The sequence below is a fragment of the Rhinolophus sinicus genome, linkage group LG11 (assembly GCF_036562045.2).
Source record: "Rhinolophus sinicus isolate RSC01 linkage group LG11, ASM3656204v1, whole genome shotgun sequence".
Lineage (NCBI taxonomy): Eukaryota > Metazoa > Chordata > Mammalia > Chiroptera > Rhinolophidae > Rhinolophus > Rhinolophus sinicus.
In genome coordinates, this window is record NC_133760.1 from 53,465,217 (window position 1) to 53,485,189 (window position 19,973).

The 19,973-nt window shown below is 54.1% G+C and overlaps 1 protein-coding gene across 4 annotated transcripts in view; it reads left to right on the forward strand.

Moving 5' to 3' along the window:
* The window catches only part of PRKAG2 (protein kinase AMP-activated non-catalytic subunit gamma 2), a 189,673-nt gene that overhangs the window by 102,639 nt on the left and 67,061 nt on the right, over positions 1 to 19,973 (forward strand). For all 4 annotated transcript variants that reach the window (XM_019712807.2, XM_019712806.2, XM_019712808.2 and 1 more), the window contains one exon: positions 19,453 to 19,670. In XM_019712807.2, coding sequence (XP_019568366.1) covers positions 19,453 to 19,670 — 218 coding nt within the window. The remainder of the gene's footprint in view (positions 1 to 19,452; positions 19,671 to 19,973) is intronic.

Consider the following 19,973-nt stretch of genomic DNA (forward strand, 5'->3'; position numbering starts at 1 on the left):
GCAGTCATGGCGGAGTCACTTCCTGTCCCTGGTACCAGGCCATTGTTAGTGGTTTGTCGTGTGCTCTGTGGGCTGTGTCCCCAGGGGTGGCCAAAGAAGGCTTCGGCGTTGAGGTCCTACTTGGCTTGGAGAAATGGGGCCCTGACAGCACTTGGTGGGCTTGAAGCGCCTCTTACCAGGGGCTCCCCTTGCCCAACGCAAACCCCTTTGGGCTGGTTTCCCTGTGATGAGGATCTGCTGTGTAAGTAGTTGGTATCGAAGCCCTCACTCCGAGGAAGCACGCACCTGTTCCAGACCTGCCTTCGGGAGACAAGCCAGGGCCACGTGCGTTGTCCTTTCGTCTTGACCCTGATAAGCAGGTCTCAGAAGACTCAGGCTGCAGGCTCGAAACGCTCCCCGCAGCAGCTCTGACCTCGGGAGTTAGAGGGCACGGTCGTGAAGCTGGTGTGCGGGAGTGGCAAGGAAAGGGCAGTAGGCAAGGTGGGGTTGGCCAGAAGGGCCCCTTTGAGGCCAGCCCTGGTCCCCGAGGCTCCTGGAAGTGGCATGATGCCCCCTGCGGGGTGCGCTAGGAGAAGAGGCAGGCCTGTGGCTCTTGCTTTAGTGGGATGGGGACCCCAGAGCCTGGCACTTCAACAGAGACAGAAATTCATTTGAATCTTTGATGGCATCTCTAGGAGACGCTTAGGTTGCTGAGCTTTTGGACAAATGGGATTGTTTTCTTTCTGGGTCCTGGTGAAAACCAACACACCTGACTCTCACATCCCCTTCCCTGAAAAGTCCCAGTTTCTTTCACTGTTCCCCATAGCTGCTCAGTTGGCCAAACATGGCCGTGTCCCATGTCCCCTTACATAAGAAAGCGAATCAGGAGCTGCCTGACGGGCACGTGGCTCCTGAGTCACGCTCCCTGATAAGCTAGCGGAGGTGTCATCACAGCTGCCCCCGGTCCCTCGAGGGGGCACGGCCTCGCCGGAGGATGGCACGGCACGAACAAGCCACAATGCCATCCTGCGTGTGTTCCTAGCGTCTTATTACACACCCGTGTGTGCACGCAGACACAGCCCTGAGGAGTGTCTGTCACAGGCAGTTCAGCTGGGGCAGGAACCGCCCCTGCCAGTCCCCAAGGTCAGCTTTATGTGGTGGATGAATGTCAGTGGACAGATGCTGGCTCTGTGTTCAGCCTGCTGGGGTGACCCTCTGTGGGGCTCCCTGACCAACTTTCCCCGCAGGATTCTTATTAACTTCCACCTCGTGTGTGTGTGTGTGTGTGTGTGTGTGTGTGTGTGTGTGCCCGACTGAGCGAGGGGAACAAACATAACGATCCTTCCTTTTCTTGGTACTGTTCAAAAGGCAGTGGGCTTCACTCTTATCAGCAGGAATGAAAGAGACTCGGCAGCCTCGGCCGACTGATACCAGAGGGGTTTCCAAAGCAGTGTGATAACAGAACATTTCATCATGTACTTCAGACATCAGCACCTCTGTCCAGGGCCCAGGGAGCCGGAAGCTCAGCCCGGCTGCATTTACATTGTATCAGAACGTTGAGAAATTCTCATTAAGCTGCTGCTATCAAAAATGCATTCAGCCTTTGGCTGGTAAAGTCAGTGGTGTGTCTTACGGTAGCTAGACTCTGACACACCAAAGAAACCTCCTTCAGCTCAGGGTTGGTCCGAGGGGTTCAAAACCTGGTCCATCACTTCCCAGCCTTCCTCCCATTGTGCTGTGTGTCCCTAAGCAGGGTAACCTCTCCCGCACCCTGTAGGAGTTCCATGAATCCTTCAATGCCCCCAAAGGGGGCTCCTCAGGGGACTTACCTTCTGTTCCTTATCTGAGCACTGCTTACACAGATGCGCTCACTTGTGCAAATGCATGCACTCGTGATGTGTGCACTTTTCGCTATTATGCTCCAATATCACGACACTCTGAAAGACCCGAGCAGCAGGAAGATGTGGGAGCAGGGGAGCGATCCGACTTCACTGCGGCAATGATACGGACAGGAGAGGGGGGGAACCCGCAGGGCCTCGGGCCAGAGCTGAGAGCGGAATTGCTGCCATCCAGGCGGGAGACCCTAGTGCGCAGGAAACACCATTTATCTGCCCACTGGTAGAGTAAGTAGGAAACACACTGGAAAGCCAGCGGAGTTCTGCAAACAGAATTTCTTGCTCGGAGCAACTGCAGTCTCTCTGCAGCGCGTTATTCACTATGGTGGAGAAGGGCCACTTTTCTTTTTCTCTTCTTTGCCTCTGGCACCCACTGCTGAGTAGGTCAGAGAATGGGCAGTAGCGTTTAAGCAACAGGCAATGTGAGAGGCTGGAAGGGAGTGTGCGTGGTGGTGTCTCTCTGCCGGGCGTGTGTGCTGGACTCTGGAGAGCTTGGCTACAGGGAGGAAACGGTCCAGGCAGAGCTGAGGGACAGGATGTGTGAGAACGCTGGGAGGCAAAGGTGTGCCATTGACAGATCAGCATCCACTTTGCTTTGTTCTGGTTCTCAGGCTGGAACCCCCAGCTTCTGACCTCTGGGCTCGGGTCCTCCATCCCCCCACCCCCATCCCACTCCCCCAGTCAATTCCTCTGTCCTAGAGGGCGTGCCCCTCCGTCCCTCCCATGATCGTTAATTCATGGTATCGGTCTTATTATCCAGCAATTTGGATATTTTCACTTGAGGTTCTTGGGATTCTGAATGCCTCATCTTGAGGAATAAATTATTAACAGGTGAGCGTTAAACTTCAGCGTTGCACTTGTCTATGTGCAGAGTGGCTGTGATGTGGAGACAAACGAGAGGTAAGTTAAACGAGGAGATGGGGACACACCTGGCAAGGCTGCGGGAGTGGGCTTGTTCTGTGGATCTGGTGTTCAGGGTCCGTGTAGACCTGCATGGCAGCCGTCTGCTGTTGGCATTTACGAAGGCTCTGGCCTAAATGTCAAGGTGACTTTTCCCATGTCAGTGGGGAGAGCCTTTTAATTTCCCTTTGACAATGAGGGTGGGTCTCCCTTTTAAAGGACAGGAGCTAGGGATACAAGGAGAATATGGAAGACGAAACCGGGCCAGCCCAACAAAAGCTGGCTTTTTCTGAAAATCGGACTGTTCATCTTTGCGTCTTTCTTATAAAGGCGCATGACAGCGCGCCAGTGTCCAGAACTTGGTGCAGAGACGGAAGTGTTCTCCATCTGTGCTGCTGCGTAGGCCAGCCACTAGCCACGCGTGGCTGTTGAGCCCAGAAATGTGGACCGTGCAACTGTAGTCGTTTTGGGCTGCTGGAACAAAGCACCACAAACTGGGGGGCTTAAATGACAGAAATTTCTCTCTCGCAGTCTGGACGCTGGAAGTGTAACATTTAGGCGTCAGAAGGTTAGCTCCGACTGGAGGCCCTGCTGGAGAAGCTGCTCCACGCCTCTCTCCCCCTTCGCATGGGCGCTGGCCGTCCGTGGCTTGTGGAAGCATCACTCCGATCTCTGCTTCCGTCCTCACGTGGCTTCCTCCCCTGTGTGCGTGGCTGTGTTCCCATGTCCTCTTCTTCTAAGGACACCAGTCATATTGGATTAGGGTCCCCCTGATGACTTCATTTGAATTCGATCACTTCTGTAAAAACCCTATTTCCAAATAAAGTCACATTCACAAGTTTTTTTTGGCCGGGGGTTAGGATTTCAACATATCCTTTTGAGGGGCACAGTTCAACCCATGGAGGGACTGAAGTTTTCATTTGATTTAATTTTAAATATAAATAGACACACGTGGCTAGTGACTGGCTCCTGTGGAGGGACAGTTTGAATAATTCAGCATCTCTGTTCAGAGCTCCACTTGGCCTAGTGACAGCTCCCAGCCGAGCCAGTGTCACCTGCTTGCCAGTGAGGCTTCTTCCCTGGGCACCAGCCCCAAAGGGCGTGGAGGGGCCCGTGGGGGCACGACTAACCCCTGAGAGATGAGGGAGAAAAGGGCTGGCACTCTGATGTGCGCTTTTACCGGCACTTTATGACTTAGTTGGCACAGCAAGGCTGTCTCTTAATTCTTTGTGGTCTGGTCTGCATGAAACTCCGGGACCTCCTGTGGGACGCCTCTGCAGAGTCCCAGGCTGTATGCGTTCTGCGGAGATGTTTGGTCTCTAAATGGGCAGGACACATGCTGAGAACTGGCTGGGCTGGGCGCAGAGCTAGACTGTTCCTGAATGGCAGGACCGGGCGTGGAGAGCGAGGGACTGGGCCTGGATGCAGGAGAAAGCCGCCCTCAGGCCTCTCCTCGGGGTGCAGGCCCAGCAGGATCGTCCCAGGCTCCCCACAGAACCCAAGCAGCTGGCTCTCAGAGTGTGGGTCCCAGACCAACTCATACTTGGGGACTTAGGAATGCAGCCGGCAAACCCCCATCTCTGAGAGTGGGGTCCAGAAGCCGGCGGTGACCTGGTTCTTGCTCAAGTTCTGAACTGCTGGTGTGGAGCCCAGCTCTCCCTCTTGTGTGTGAGGGTCACTGGAGGACCCCGTTCAAGGGCAGGTTCAGGTTCTATGGCTGGGAGCTGGGGGTCTGCGTGTCCAACAAGCTCCTGGGGATGCTATGCTGCTGCTCCCCCACCCACACTGCAAGTCACCAGTGTCTCACCGAGCTCCACGAGGGCTGGGGCTCCCCTCTTCGGCTCTCGGCCTCCAGCACCCGGAACAGAGCCTCGCAGAGTGTGCTTCATTCACTCAACGTAACGTATTTGGGTGCCGTGGAGGGAGCTGCTGAAAGCCACCTCCTCTTCCCTTTGTGGGGGAGGGACACATTTTGCGATGACTTATACAATGACCTCTTTCCTACTAAATGTTAAGAAAAAAAGCCTCGCTGCTCAGAACTGCATTGCAAGATTTCAGTAGGACTATTCCATTAATCTTGGATGCGGCCAAACATTGGCAGGGATAGCCGTCTCCGACGGAGGCGTACTGTTCTTGCAGTCTGAGGGCACTGATCTGTGGTGCGTCCCTGTCCCCCTCCACAACCCTCTTGCTTCCCTACCCTTGTGTCCCCCCATTTATCTAATTCTAATCAGTCTCAAAGGCCCGCTTCTGCCAAGAACCACCACACACACCCACACACACACACACACACACACACGAACACCCAGCCTCTGCTGTGTATCAGGCTCTTTATTTTATCTGACTTTCATTTATATATGAACATCTTTTCTTTTTCCAAATAGGACTTATGCAAACTTAATCATTGCTTCCTTGTACTGTGGCTTAATGAGCTCATAGATTTCCTTCTGTCTCCTCAGCCCGTCCCACTGGCCCTTGTCCCAAGCACAGGACCTCGGCTCTGGCCTTTTCATATCCCCCTGCAAACACTTCTCTGTGCAGTGGGTGCCCAGTAAATGCTTATCGTCCCGTTGGTTGATTAGGTCAAAGCAAAAGGACTCTGGAAGGCCCTTTTGCCATTTCTTCACCAAAAAAGAAACATGTGCGGTGGGAAGGGCCCCTCCTTATACCCGTCTCACCCGGGGTGAATCTGTGGCACCGCCAGCTTCTGGGTCTCCTGCAGTGGTAACCCCAGCTCCTCTTTCTCAGCAGGGGGCTGAGACCGGAACCGCAGGCACCCCCGCAGCCGGGTGGCACTTCCCCAGGTCTACTGGGACCCAGTCGGCAGCAGTCACTGGGGAGGAAGGCGGCCTTCTGGGGGATTTAGTCACCAGGCCAGACCCCTGCCCAGAAACACGAACGGCCAGGCCATCATGCTAGCCGTTAACTTGGTTTTTCAGGCTCTCCTACTGAAACACGGGTTAGCTGTCACGGCTCTCAAGGGAAAATAACAGGGAGCCTGCCAGAGTCACCGCAGCTGATGGTCCACTTTGTTGTAACCACCCCAGGCCGCTGTTCTCCCACGAGGCTATCTTCATGCCCTGGCCCTCCCCACCGGGTGCACCCCCCAAGTGCCTGGACCTGTCTGGGTCCCACTGACCCAGATGTGATGGACCATCTGCCCAACTGCCTGTCTCGGTCCAAGACTCTACAAGGGCAGGGCCCAGGTTTTCATTTCTCAGAGAATCTGCGGCAGGTGAGCCAAGGGAGGGGCTGAGCCTCCAGGTGGCAGCCCCGGCTTGACAGAGGCCTGGAATGAACAGAGCTGTGGCTAGAGCTCTGGGGCTCTCTCCCCTCCCGGGGGAGGACTGGCCAGCATGAGACAAGCGATGCTGGCTCCTCCGTCTTCACTTTCCATCATGGCTGCCCCTTCCAATCTGTTCCTTCCAGCTGTGTCCATTGTTACTGGCCTTGAAAGGAGAGGGGAGGTTTTCCCAGCCCACCCCTCAGCTGGATCTTTAACCATTTTTTGAAGCTTTGATGATGGGTGGGAGGTTGCACCTTTCGTAACTGTGGGCAGTGGTTTCCTCTTAGCCATCTGATATTTTGGCAGGAAAAAGCGGTGATTGCTTTAGGTCCCAGGAGAGATGATGACATTCAGAGCTGGGTGACGGCCGGCAGTGCAGAAGACCCCGATTTGTCCCCCAAAGCTCCCCACTTTCCCACCTCCCCCCAGTCACCATAGAAGCCACTTATTACATGCACGATGAAGTCCTGGAGCATGGCTGAGGGACCCTGCACTCTCTCCAACACTGCAGGTCGGCCCCAGGTGGGCTGTGGTTTTCTCTGAAGCACCACTAGGCTTCTCAGAGCCACACTCTTAATGGTAAAGAAGGAAGGAGAGGGGGGAGGGGCGGGGAGGAGGAAAACAAGGTATTTGGGAGCTGAAATAGAAGGAAGGTCTGCGGAGCTCCTGGCAGCCCCGGCAGAGGCTGGGGAGGAGACACTGATCTGAGGTCGCCCCCTGGGAAACCCCAGCAGCTGGCCACCCCGGGCTCTTGTGCCAGCAGCCAGACTACATGCTTAGGCCCCTGAAGAGCTGGAGTAGTAAGTACACAGAGTGGGGTCTACCTTTTCCACCAGAGGAAACCCAGACTGTTCTCACTATATTGCGGGTCTGGCAGGCGCAGTGCCTGTGGTCTCCACCTGTCTACACGGCACCAATCCCCTGTGGGCATAGGGTGTCCTGCACGCTGGGCTAAGGGCTAGGCCAGTGCCCAGCCTTACTGCTTCTGCCCAGATCCTCATGAAGAAATGCAGCTTTCAGCACGCTTTGGGCGCGAAGGTATCCCTGCTACCTGGGGGAGGTAGCTGCACACATGTTCAAATTCGATCTGCCCATTTCACTGATGGCTACACGGAGGCTCAGCTTATACATGAGCAGCCCTGGTGGGCGATAGAACTAGGAGTTTGCTACTGAAGTCCTTGCAGAATAAGTTGAAAGAGGACAGGGGCTGTGCTTCCTCCAGTGTGTCCGCAGCCCCTGGCCCAGTGTCCAGTTGCGTGCCAGGCCTCAAGGAGCCCATAGTAAACATGGTGTGAGCAGATCCACAGAACGGCCTGTCACAGACACCTGCTGTGAAGGGCTTATCCTTTGGGAGCCCCTCAAAGTAATTCATGCCGTGGCACTTGCCTCCTCTTCCCAAAGGAGCTCATCGTTATTTTCTACAGTGGCTTTCTTGGGGGAAGGAAGGCTAAAGAGCACTAAAGGTAGAAGTGGCCGGCTTTGTGATTCTGTGGTCACATCGGAGGGAGCAGGTTAAGCCGAGACGCGGACGAACAGGTGACCGTTGCTTTAATTTACACAACACAGAGTCATCAGACTGTGCCTAGCTACAGGCTCTGTGCCCAGGGGACACACCCCCACCCGCCTTCCTCCAGTTATGTCACCGCCAGCAGTCTCACCAGGTGTCATGTAAATGTCACATTACCCTTGGCAGGGCTTCCCAGCACGTCGGAAACTTGGCTTCAGGAAGGCCAGGAATGTGTGACACCTCCCTGGGCTCCCTCAGCACAAGCCTGGTGACCCACTCAGGGTCCCGTGACCGTGGCCCTGCATCCCACACACACCCAGAGCCCGGAAGAAGGGACGGGAAGTGACACGGGGACCAAGAGGGACAGTGTTCCCTGGAGCAGTGTGTGCAGTGAACACCTAACTGTCTGTTCTATTTTGCGTTTTCATCAGCAATGGGTGAGAATGCCTGTTGCTCACCAGCACTTAGCATTGTCAGTTTTTAAATATTTCCAGCTAGGCTGACAGGTGTGGAGCGGTGTCTCCTTGTAGTTTTAATTTGCATTTCCCCCACAATTAATATGTTGAGCATCTTCTAATGTGCTTGTTATTGGTACATCTTCTTAGGTGACATACCTGGTTCGTCTTCTGCCTGGTTTTTTTGTTGCTGTTGAATTATTTTCTTGTAGTGGAGTTTTGAGAGTTGTTTGTATAGTCCGGATACACATCCTTTAGCACGTATGTATCGTGTAAATATTTTCTCCCTATCACTTGCCGCGTTTCATTTTCTTAACAGTATCTTTTGAAGACCTTACGTTTCAAGTTCTGATGAAATCTGGTTTCTCCGTTTGTTCTTTTACGGGTGGTGCTGTTTGGGTACTCTGTTCACCGAAGGACTGCCATGTATGCTCTGTGAATACCCACCGGTCAGGGAGGGTGTGCCAGGCACCGGGTGTGCTGGGCGCCCGGCAATGAGTGAGGCTCCACGACTTGTGCTCCGTGCAGAACGCAGGACACGTAAAGAACTAGCTCCCGCACACTGTAATTTTATAAGGTTGGCCTGTGCTGGGCGCATACGAAGCAGGAATCATTAATGCTAGAAACCAGCGCCGGCTTCACGAAAGATGAATGTACGCAACGATCGGTGCCGAAGCTGTCGAGTGACTCAGAAGGAAAACGGGAAGAAAGCCGCTCCCTAAGCGCACTATGCTGATAGCATTTCTCAGACGCGGTTCTGGAAGCCCCATGAGGGGAGACCAGAGAGAACATTAAATTATGTGGAGGCAGAGGGTACCCACTGGGCACCAGAGTGGTACCCACTGGGCACCAGAGTCCGGGGCTCTGCCCATCTTCCTCCCTCTTCGGTGTCCCATGTTGGGGAACCGTGACTCGGACCAGCCATCAGCCTGTGGCAGCGATGCTGAGGGCGTGGAGCCTTTCAAGGGAAAACAGTGTGTAGACACAGGAGACTCCATGCCCTGCAAGACTGATCAAGCAGGTGAGGTCTTTGGGAGGCGGCTTTCCAAACCCCAACATCATGCTAACATCTCCCAGCCCATAATACAAGCCCTAGCAATGGTGGTTCTTGTGGGTCAGATGCTGGAAGGCAAGGAATGTTTGACTCCCCAGAAAGATGCTCCTAGTTCCAGAAAAATTCAGCTATGAGGTGTCATTGTTGCTTACGGCCTGAACTCCCAGAACTGTTGTGTTGTTGTTTAGGGCAGAGACAAGCCCTGGGTTGAGATTCTGGGTTGTTTTTCAAAGGACGCAGTATGTGTTTCCAACATGAGACGCTTCGTCCCCCTCTGCTCTTCCTTCCTTCTCCCTCCTCCGTGGAGAGACTGCCCATTAATCACTGTGGGCAGATGCCCAGGATGGCTCACAGGCCCTTTCTGTGGGAGGGGAGCGAGGAGAGCTGAGCTCTGGCCCCATAGAAACCTGGCCTGGGAGGCTTCCCTGCCAGGCCTCCCGGGCACGTCACAAGCAGAGGGCCTGGCGGGTGGTGTCAGGTGATGTGTTGAGTCAACAGACCCACAGGACAGCCCTGGTTGGAGTCCCGTGGCAGCTGGCTGCAGCCGGCACCCCAGGAAGGGAATACCCGGGACCAGCTGCCAGCTGCCACCTGGCCTGCGGGGACCCAGCAGGAAGGTGAGCGCCTGGCAGGGCTCACACACCCACAACGGCCTCCCCAGCCCTGCCTCCTCCTCCTGCTTCCAGAGTAGAGGTTGGGACACTGTGCTCCCGGGTCCACATGCCATCATGCCTGGTCCAACCGTGTATCCTGACCTGTCAGCTGCACAACTGAAAATGACCCAGGATGCAGCTCGGGGAAGGGACAGTGGCTCAGAGCCTTTCCCGGGTCACCCACAGCCCCTGCTCACTTGTTCTGAGTCCAGAGCATGGAGGTGGGGGCATCTGGGAGCCCCTCCAGGGAAAGGCCCGACAGCCCAGCACCCAAATGACTGGGGCATCGAGCCCTGTGGGAGGGGCCCACAGTCTGGGGGGGTGGCAGTCAGAGAACTATCTATCTCAAGTTTCTGAGGGATTCAAAGTAGCGCACAGCGCAGGAAGTATAGAAAAAAACTCAAGGTACAATTGCAGAGTTTAGGAAGCAGGAGCTTCCCTGTGCCGGGGCCTTAGTTTGGGGTGCCCAGGGCATCCTCTTGACTTGGCCATCTCCTCCATTTCCCAGTCCGTTTTCAGGCCCCATGTTCTGCTATTGTGGGTCCCTCAGTGTGGACACAGGTACTGTCAGCCACCGACGCCATGGGAGTCCAGCCACCGTGCGGGAATAAGGACTATGACAATGTTTGGAGAACCCTTGGGACTCAGATTCTTCAAACCTGGCTTTGAGAGATTTAGAATTGCCCTGAGGTTATTTCTGAAAGGGGGGAGAGAGAGAGAGAGAGAGAGAGAGAGAGAGAGAGAGTTTGTGTGTCCACACTTCATTTATTAATTTTATCAGATTATGAAAGGGTCCTGGGACCCACAAATATTTAAGGATCGCATACTTCCCGGTTCTAGGGAATTTCCCCAGTGACTTGAAGAATAAGCAGGCAGTGGATGACCAGGAATTCCAAGAGGGGCTGGGGACAGAGCCATGTCCCAGGCACAGAGAGAGGAGGCCTGTGTGGCTTCCGCGGTGGACCCCCCTGTAGTCCTATCTCAGCAGAATTAACCCCGCATGTCCCCTCCAACCAGATTTGCAATTACATCATAGCCTTCCCTGTGTGCACTAGACAGGCTGGCCTTGCAGGAACAATTTGCCTAAACAATGCTGTGTTCTAAACAGGCTTCTCAGAGAGATCAAGGTTAGACAGACTTGTCTGAACTTGCATAGAAGTCTCGTCCTGACCTTAGAGCACATCTGAGCAGTGCAGGGCTGTGGGGGCAGAGGAATCGTGCCCATAAATATTCTGGCCCCACCTGTGGGAAGTGCGAGAAAGCCTTCCCCTGCCCACCAGGCACCTCAGAAACTGCATGCCTTCCTACTGAGTTAGCGTCCTTCCCTGTGTCCTCTCAGGAAGTGACAGTCACCACGCTGACCCAGGAAGGAACCTAAAGTCCGCTCAGTCCCTCCTCCTCCCCCAAATCCAGCATGTCTGAGTCATGGCTTGCCGCTGTGCCCTCTACCCTGTGCAGCCTGCAGCCAGCAGGCTGTGCCCTGCCTGGGGGTGGCAAGGAGCCTAGGACAGGCCACCGAGAGCCTGTGTGCAGTGGTGGGGGCCCCAGACAGCCCCACCCTCCCACCTCTGACTCCTGGCACTGGCTGTCCCCTGTGAGAATGTGTGCTCTCACATATACTCATGGTTGTGACGTCCAGTCTGACACCTCCCCGGGCACAGGAATATCACCCAACTGGGGGGGGCTGAAGACCCAAGTCATTGCTGTGTGTGGCCCAAATTCTGCTCCAGCTGTTGCCTTTCGTCCTGACACGACTTCTCGGTCTGCGGTTCTTCCACTGTAAAATGAAGTCATAGGACATTTGTCCACTAGGGTCACTCACTGGCTATGATTCCTTGGTGGGGGCTATCCGGATTCTGCCACACTCAGAGCAGAACTCATCTGTATAGCACCAGACGATGCCTGTTGCTTTTGTGGTTCCACAAAGACCTTAATCAGGAACAACTGGTCTGTAGTGGTTTCCCCTTCACTGGAGAATCCATAACAAATTACTTTACAGAAACCATTTTACATGGGAAATGGATTATTCTAGAATCTCTCCCTCTTGCTGCAAGGCAACTAAAGGCTTTTTCTCTCCTCTCTTCCCCAAGGATTGCCTCTGAGCTCCTACATCAAAAGACACATATGCTCTTATTTTCTGCGCTAGTCAAGTATGTAGGGTCACATTGGGGGTCCATGAAGCAGAGCTCGGGCCTCCAAAGGAGCATGAAGAGGGCACAGCCCTCCCAAGGCCAGGGCCACCCCAGAGGGCCACCCCAGAGCCTGGCACCACACCGCTAGGGCTGATTCAAAGTGAGCCCCTGCGAAATTCCTACTTCCTTTCCCCCACCACTGTTTTGTTTTGTTTTCTTTTGCCAGTGTACCCGTGCAAGCATCAGTATGCTAGAGCCAACGGTTTAGTGATGAGACACAGAGGACCTTACTTTTTTTAAATGCCTTTTTTTCCTTGTAGAAGAATAAGAACCTTAGAAAGTGTCCTAAAAGAAGTTGGTATTTTTTCCCCGTTTCTTTCACCTCCCCCCCCCCCCCCCCTCCGGTTGAAGCCGTTGTTTCTCAGTCTAGTTGTGTAGGACACAGCTCCCTGGCCCATGCTGGTGTTACGAGCTTTGCGCTCCCCCGGCTGAGGCAGTCGGTTGGCTGCTCACAGCAGCTCATGGCAGCTCTCGCCGGCTGCGGGCCCCTCACACTGGCCACCGGTAGCCCACAGCTGCTCACAGCTGCTCACAGCAGCCCAGCTCCAGGGAGAGCTGTTGTTCACAATCTTAGCTGTAGAGGGCGCAGCTCACTGGCCCATGTGGGAATCGAACCAGCGACCTTGGTGCATTAGGAGCACGGCGCTCCAACCACCTGAGCTACCAGGCCAGCCCAAAGTTGGTATTTTTAAATAGAAATTTTCCCCCCACTGCATTGCCATAATGCTGTGACTGCAATAATACTTGGGACATTCTCTGACATATTTTGAATAGTTTCAATTATCAAAGATTATAAAGCAGACTGTTAAGAAGAGTCCATAAGCAAAACTTGCAGCCCCCAAGCCTTACTCCAAGTCAATACATGACTTGATAGTAAGCCCTGGGGTGGCCAGAGCTGACTAACGCCATCAGATTGTGACGCCATCCAGGCCGGTCCTGAGACGAGAGTCAAGAAACTACCACTGAGACGAGGGGCCCTGGTGGGTGCGTGGGGTTGAGAAGGACACCTGTTCGGTGTCTTTCAGGAGAAGGGCAGTTCTGGAGCATTTGGAACAAAATCTCCAAGCAGCCAGCGGCAAAGGAGCAGGGGCCCTGGAGAGAGCTGGCCGGTGACTGTGTGAACCCTTGGTATCCAGGGGCGAGGCGTAAAGCAGGGACGAGCAGAGGTTCAGAAGGCAGAGGGAAAGCTGAGAAAGAAAAGGGTAAAAATTAAAGCAGTGAATTCCCGTTGAGAAAAGGCCTCATCAGCGAAACAGCGTGTGCTGGACACCACCCAGCCCCCGGTGGGGTGGGTGCATCCACTGCTTTGTGTATTGCCCGGGGATTTCTGTCCCTTCCAGTGTCCCTTTGTGGCCTGGTTCCTTAGCAGCAGGGACCGTGCCTCTCCCTGGCTGTGAGCTTTTGTTTGACGTACCCTCCCTGTGCCACCATCCCCCTATGAGCCACGTCACCATGCTTCCGATGTCAGAAATGTCACAAGCCCCCTCCGGTCTGAGGGTCTGACGAGCAGTAGTTGTTTGACAACCTGCATATAAGCAAACCCCTCATCCGGTGTGAATTGAAACTTTGCTCTTCTCACTCGTGCCTCTTAGGAACATAACGGTCGGTAAGGATGTTTTTGACCATCTGCATGAAAAAGGCTGGTGCTGCCCCAAGGGTGGTGTGAAGGGGGGTGTGTATGTGCACAGCTCAGAGCCATCTGGTCTACCTGGTTTATTTTGCCACAGCAAGGGGTTGACTTGCTCAAGGGCCAGGGCTCGTGGGGTCAACCAGGCCTGGAACGGGGGCTTCTGCTTCCCAGCCCACCACTGTCGGTCGGCAGCCCCTGCTCACTTTCCTCCAGGGGCTCTGCTGACCTCTCTCCTACCCCTTCTCTCTAGACGCAGCTCATGCCAGCAGAGCCTGGCCCTGTGAAGTCACCACTCCGGGCTCCCTGGTGTCTGGAGCCACTTGCCCGGTGCCTTGTGTGCCTGCCAGGAGCTGGTTCTGTTCCCTCACTGAGTCTATTCACTTGTCCTGGCTGCTGCCCGGAGAGAATCAAAGGCATTGTCCTGCTCAGAGGCGGACAGCGGCCCTGAACAAAGTCCTTAAGAAGCAAGCGAGGGAGGGAAGGGCTTCTCAGAAGAACAAAACGAGAAACCTGCCCGTCTTGCAGGGTGACTGCCGCCCCGGCCCAGCCTCGTTGGGGCAGATCTGTTTCACGCTCTGAAGTTGAGGCTCAGTGCTTTCCCCCAGTGCCTCTGGGAGCTCCCCCATCCTGCCAGTGTCGGGACTCCCTCCCCTTCTTCGAGCACCTGCCTGGTGTTACACGCACTAGACTCTCAATGTGTATTGCGTGGTATTGTCGGCGTGCATAGGTTTGGGATTGGGGTTGGTTTTGTCCCGTTTTCCCTAACCAGACGGAAAGGTGGGACTTGTCTGATTCGCCATAACATGCTCCCCCTCAACGGCTGTGCTTGGCCCAGCAGCTGGCGATCAGACACAGTTTTCCTGAAAGATGGAACCTACAATTGAGAAATAAAGCGGCCTACTTAAAGTAATCGGGGATTGGGTCTGCAGCGCCCTGTTTTCCTCTTTATTTGTGGATTGTGACATCAATATTTTTAAAAAGCAAGTTTAGGAATATCCTTCTTACCTGTCCCACTTTCCTTTCATGAGATAGTCCCTCTCCCCCACGCTAGTAAAATGACATGAATGGGGGTAAAGTCACTTCTCTGTTGATGATGTCTTTATCTTTCTCACTGACACGAGAAAGAAATGCCATTGGAGGAAGTCCACCCAAGGCCACCCCATCACAGGAAGTCCACAAAGCCCCAAGCCCATCTTGTCTTCCTGTACCCCTTTCCCTTCCAGACACCCCTTCAAGCATCTAGTGCTTTCCAAGCTGGCTTGTGAAGCCCCACTTTCTGGAAGAGCAGTTCACACACCCAGAGTGTGATTTGCAGTCTCTATGTCCCTTCTCTCTTGGCAATACCCCAGTTTAATCATAGCAGACGAGTTTAGGATTTGGAGCCCAGACACTGTGACGCCTGCTATTTACTCACGAAAGGACCTGGGAGAAGTAACTTCTTCAGTCATGTTTCCTCACCTGTAAAGTGGGGTGATAAACTGCGCCCCCCCTTCCCCTTGCCGGGTGGCTTTGAGGAACAAATGCAGCAAGAGTGTGTAAAGCATTTTGCAAACAACAGACATTCTGCGGGGTGGAGAAAACGTGGTTACTGCAAGACTATCTCTCTTAAAGTTATTTCGGGTATCAGTGAAAAGAAGGGGCATATTTTTGGTTCTAGGAAAGTTCTTTCCCTAAACTACACACTCATTCGTAATCCACACGTCATATTACCTGTCCCCTTCCCCACAATGTTTCTTTACCCTTTTTTTGGTCCACAAGACTGTTCTCCCCGCAAGAATCACCACTCCTTACGGAAGAGAGAGAGAGGAGACAGGAAGGCAGGTGGAAAGATGGAAGTGTCTTTTGAACATGGAAAGATTTCGGAGAGAAGGAGCAGCATTGAGGGGGCTGGCGAATCATTCCACTCCGCTAGAAACCAATTGTTCCCACCCCCAGGTGAAGCCCACTTCATCTCCTCCGCGTCCCAGACACTTCGGCACGGTTCTGTCTAGGCCCGTACGTGCTCTTGCCCTCGATCGGGTTGGGTTAGGACAGTGGCAGCCACCCGATAAGCAAACGCTGCAGTCTCTGTGTTAAAGAAGCCTCTTAGATGGCAAGCTGCTTAGTCACAGTCTCTTTAATCATTTACATCTGAGAAATTGATGTTCTGTACCCAAAGAACTGGCGAGGGGTTCCACCAGTGATGGATGTCCGTTATACGACGGCAGCTGGGCTTCATCCAGCCTCGCTCAGACAGAGAGTGAGTGTGCATAGAGATGAGGGGAGAGGGGGCCCATGCTCTGTAGAAGACAGGGAGCCCAGGAAGACCAGGCCCTGCCCTCTGAGCGCTTCTCTTAGTGTAGTGGGCATGGGAGGGGACAGACCTCCCGGAGGTCCCACAGGAGGCAGGAGGCACTTACATACGGTGTTAGCCAGCCTCTTGGCGCAAAAGCAGAACAGTGGCAGAAAAGAGTAATTTTCTGAATAGACGCTGCGTTCACATGATTTAAAAGGTGAAACATAGAAAAGGGTCTATGATGAAAGTCTTCCTGGCCAGTTATTTGTTCCCATCATCAGATACAGCCAGTGTTTCCAGAGTCTTCCAGAGACACTCTAGACATATGCAGACGGGCAGAATATCTGTGTATGTATATTCGTTCCCCCTTTTTGGAAACTATAAATGGCACCCTTCTACACAGATGGCTCTGCAGTTGGCTTTTTTCGCTTCCCATGCTCTCTCGGAGACGAGGAGGATGGGCTCTGCCGCGTTCCGGAAGCGGCTCGGGGCTGTCTGTGCGGATGTGCCATGATTTATTTAACCTCTTCCTATTAACGAGCATCTGTGTCTCTAGTCTCTGCTTTTCCAAGCCCCATGCTAGTAATGAATGACCCCGTACCCTGGCCGTTTAGCAATTACACAAATGCGTCTGCGGAACAAGTTCCCAGAAGCGGAATTGTTTGTGACGAATGTGTGCATTTGTAGTTTCGACAGTTATTGCCAGAATGCCTCTGCTAAAGGTCCAGGTTTCCTCTGGGCCTCTGAAAAGTCCTGCGTGGGCGTGGTTCGAGCCAGAAAGTCTGGGCTGGGGCTGGGAGTCCAGTCACAGGCAAGGGGGAGGGCTGCTTTAGAGGTGCCCTGTGTGAGGAAACGGGTGTTTTTCTCTGTTGACTGAGGGGTGCTGAGACCACAGGGGCCGGCCCTCCCTTCACATGAAGAACGGAGGCCCCCAGACGGGCTGTGCTGGAGGGGCTCTCACAGGTTGGTAGGATGTGGTTGGTGGTGCAAGCTTTTCAGCCTAAACGCCCCACCCCCATCTGCTCTGTTTTGCTCTTCTGTTGGGGCTCCAGCCTCGCCCCCAAAAGCAGGGCGGGCCCTCCAAAAAGCACGTAGGATGGGGCTCTGCCTCCAGTGGCCAGGGGACAGTTGGGAGCACAGACCCTAACATTTCCTGCTCGACTGTGATGCTGGGAGCTAGCCCATTCTCGGCCACACTGTGAGAAGCCAGGCTGCTGTGTCTGCTGAGGACTCTGTCACTGGAAGAACCAGTGAAGGACATGCCACCAGGCTGGGGGCCTGAGGCCAGGGAGATGTTCGGCTCCACAAACACAACAGCGTGGGCGCTGCTTCTCCAGGTCCCAGCAAAGCCCTTGGAAAGGCTGGCACACCCCTCTGAGCCTTGGCCGGCGTTCTCATTCCTCGCCCTTCTGTGGGCATCTCTGGGGAACGTTGGTGCCACAACCTGGGAGCTTGGCCTGGGGAAGGGCTGGGACCTGCGCCAGGCAGCCCATTTGGCATCCTGCCTGCCAGACTGCGCCGTCCACCCCTCAGGAGCTGCTAAGCCATCAGCTTTCCTCCTGCTTGGGCCTCACTCTCCTCCTTCCCCACTCCTGTCATCCCCAGCCCCACCTCAGGGCAGGCCTTGCTCTCGGGACCTTTGAGAGAAAACTATTTCCAAAATGTTTGGGGCCTGAGTGTAGAGCCTTCTGTCTCCTGCTTTCGCCTGGAGGCCGGCCTGGGGCTTGGGAGCATGGATTCTCACTTGGCATGGATGGCTTCTTGGGAAAAGGGGTTCCCTGGGACATGACACTCCTTTGACTGGTTGCTTCCAGAATTCCCACCAGGAAAGACAAACCCTCACACTCTCTGGGCACAGGGAGGGAGAGAAGATTCGAGCTAAGCTTGAGCCTTACCCGTTCCTTGTTCCCTCCTCTCTCCTTACCTGTTGGCTGGCCAGGCGTTTACCAAGCACCTTCCCCTGGCCAGACAGCCCTGGGTGCTATGGGGACCCAGAGGGTGTGGGCAGGATCCCTGCCCCAGAGACGTGCGTACTTGACATTTACAGCATGTCTTCATAACACACGTTCAGGGGAAGGAGGGCTCACGTGGCTGGGAGAGTCGGGACATGGGCAACCGGCTGACCTGACAGCCGGCTGGGAGGCCACTGGGGGAAGTGAGGCTGGGAGCAGAAGAGGGACACACCTGTGCTCAGGGACAGAGGACAGGCGCCTGGAGCGGAGCACGGCGAGGGAGACCCAGGCTACGGCTGGTGGCTGAGCAGCCTTCGTCCAGGTCAGAGGCAGCGAGCAGGGGGCCTTGGCCACGGCCAGCAGCACGTCCGCTTTGACTTGAGTGATTGGTTTAAATACCAAATTTAAAGTGAAACCTTTGTTTACTTACCTGTAAGATGGGAAGACCAGACCAATCTCTAGAGCCTGTGTCTCTTGGAAAACAAATCAACATCAGGCCAAAGTGTTGTACTGTTAGTTTCCTAGAGCTGTGTAACAAAGTACCACACACTGGGTGGCATAAAACAGCAGTTTCATCTCTCACGGTTCTGGAGGCTGGAAGTTGGAAACCGAGGTGCCCCCAGGACCGTGCTCCCTCTGAGACTCTGGGTCGAACCCTTCCTGGGCTCTTCTGGCTTCTGCCCGATGCCGGCAGCGCGTGGCACTCCTGAGCGTGTAGGTGTATCACCCCCATCTCTGCCTCAACCATCACACGCCTTCTCCCTGCGTGTGTCTGTCTCTGTATCTTCTCCTCACATTGGGTTAAGGACCCACCCAACTCCTCATCTTAACTTGATGCCTTCAAATAGGGTCTTCAAAGACCATATTTCCAAATAAGGTCATGTTCACAGGTCCTGGGGGTTAGGACGCTGACATATCTCTTTGGATGACAGAATCCCACCCAGAACAATGATCTTATGGTGTCTGCTGTTCGTGAGGACCGCCTGCCCGAACCACGCCTCCTGCATTGCACAGCCTCCCCATCTGCTTTCCCCTAGTTCCTGTCCATCTGAATCTTCACTTGGCAAGGTCCCTTCCCAGTCCCGTCCCCCACCCCCCACATTCATCTTCATAGTGAATTCTCACTACTGCAAACTCAGTGACAATATTTAGGGGGCAGATTTTTGATAGTAATAGCTTGTCTCGTCTGGTCCTTAATGTATATCGTCACATGACGTCTGCAGTGTTGACTTCCGTCTCTGTTCAGTGCTCAAGGAACTTTCCAACATCTTATCTCAAGTAGTATGGTTTCCGCTCCATGTGCTCTCGGCACCATGCTTTATAGGGGAGGAAAGGGGACAAAACAGTATTCGACTAAATGGAGGAAAACAGTGTCCGGTGTGTGCATGTATAAGAAGTCTTCCGAGCCAGGCAACTTCTGAACTGTTCGTGCACCCCTACTCCCAGCGAGGGGACCCTGTCCAAGACTCAAGTTGGATGACGAGGGACTTTCTGGACACCGCTGATACTAAGGGGTTAGAAATAGGTTTATAAAAGCTTGCCCCCCAATATTTAGGATTTAATAATTTGATTCTTGCCACTTGAGATCTGGGGCCCTGGGAAGTGGGGGAGTCTCGCTGTGCCTCCCTCCACCTCAGCCGGCCTTCTGACAGCACTCTGTGGTTTCCTTCTCAGCCTCGGGCCTCTCTTCCTCCCCGTCCACGCCCACCCAAGTGACCAAGCAGCACACATTTCCTCTCGAATCCTACAAGCAAGAGCCTGAGCGACTGGAAAATCGCATCTATGCATCGTCTTCCCCTCCAGACACAGGCCAGAGGTTCTGCCCATCCTCCTTCCCGAGTTCAGCCAGGCCTCTGTCTGCATCACCGACACACTATGCGCTCTTCAAAACCGTAAGTCTGGGCCTTGTTCTGTGGGCGGGCCGCCAGGCATCGGGAGGGAAGGCAGCGTCTGATTGTGTTCAGCTGCAGCTGAGGCTGTGCGCTCCTGACATGTTTGGTCTATTTTATCATAAATCATAGGCTGAGGGGAAAAAGTGGGGAGGGCCCAGTAAGCAAATGGAATCCCATGAAAAATGGTAACATCTGGAACATGACCTGAAAAAGGTTTCTGTTCCCTCAGCTGCTTTTTTAAAAAAATCGGTCATTGAAAGCTTTGTTTGAGTTCATCTTGAGTGAGATACTAAAGTAACAAGT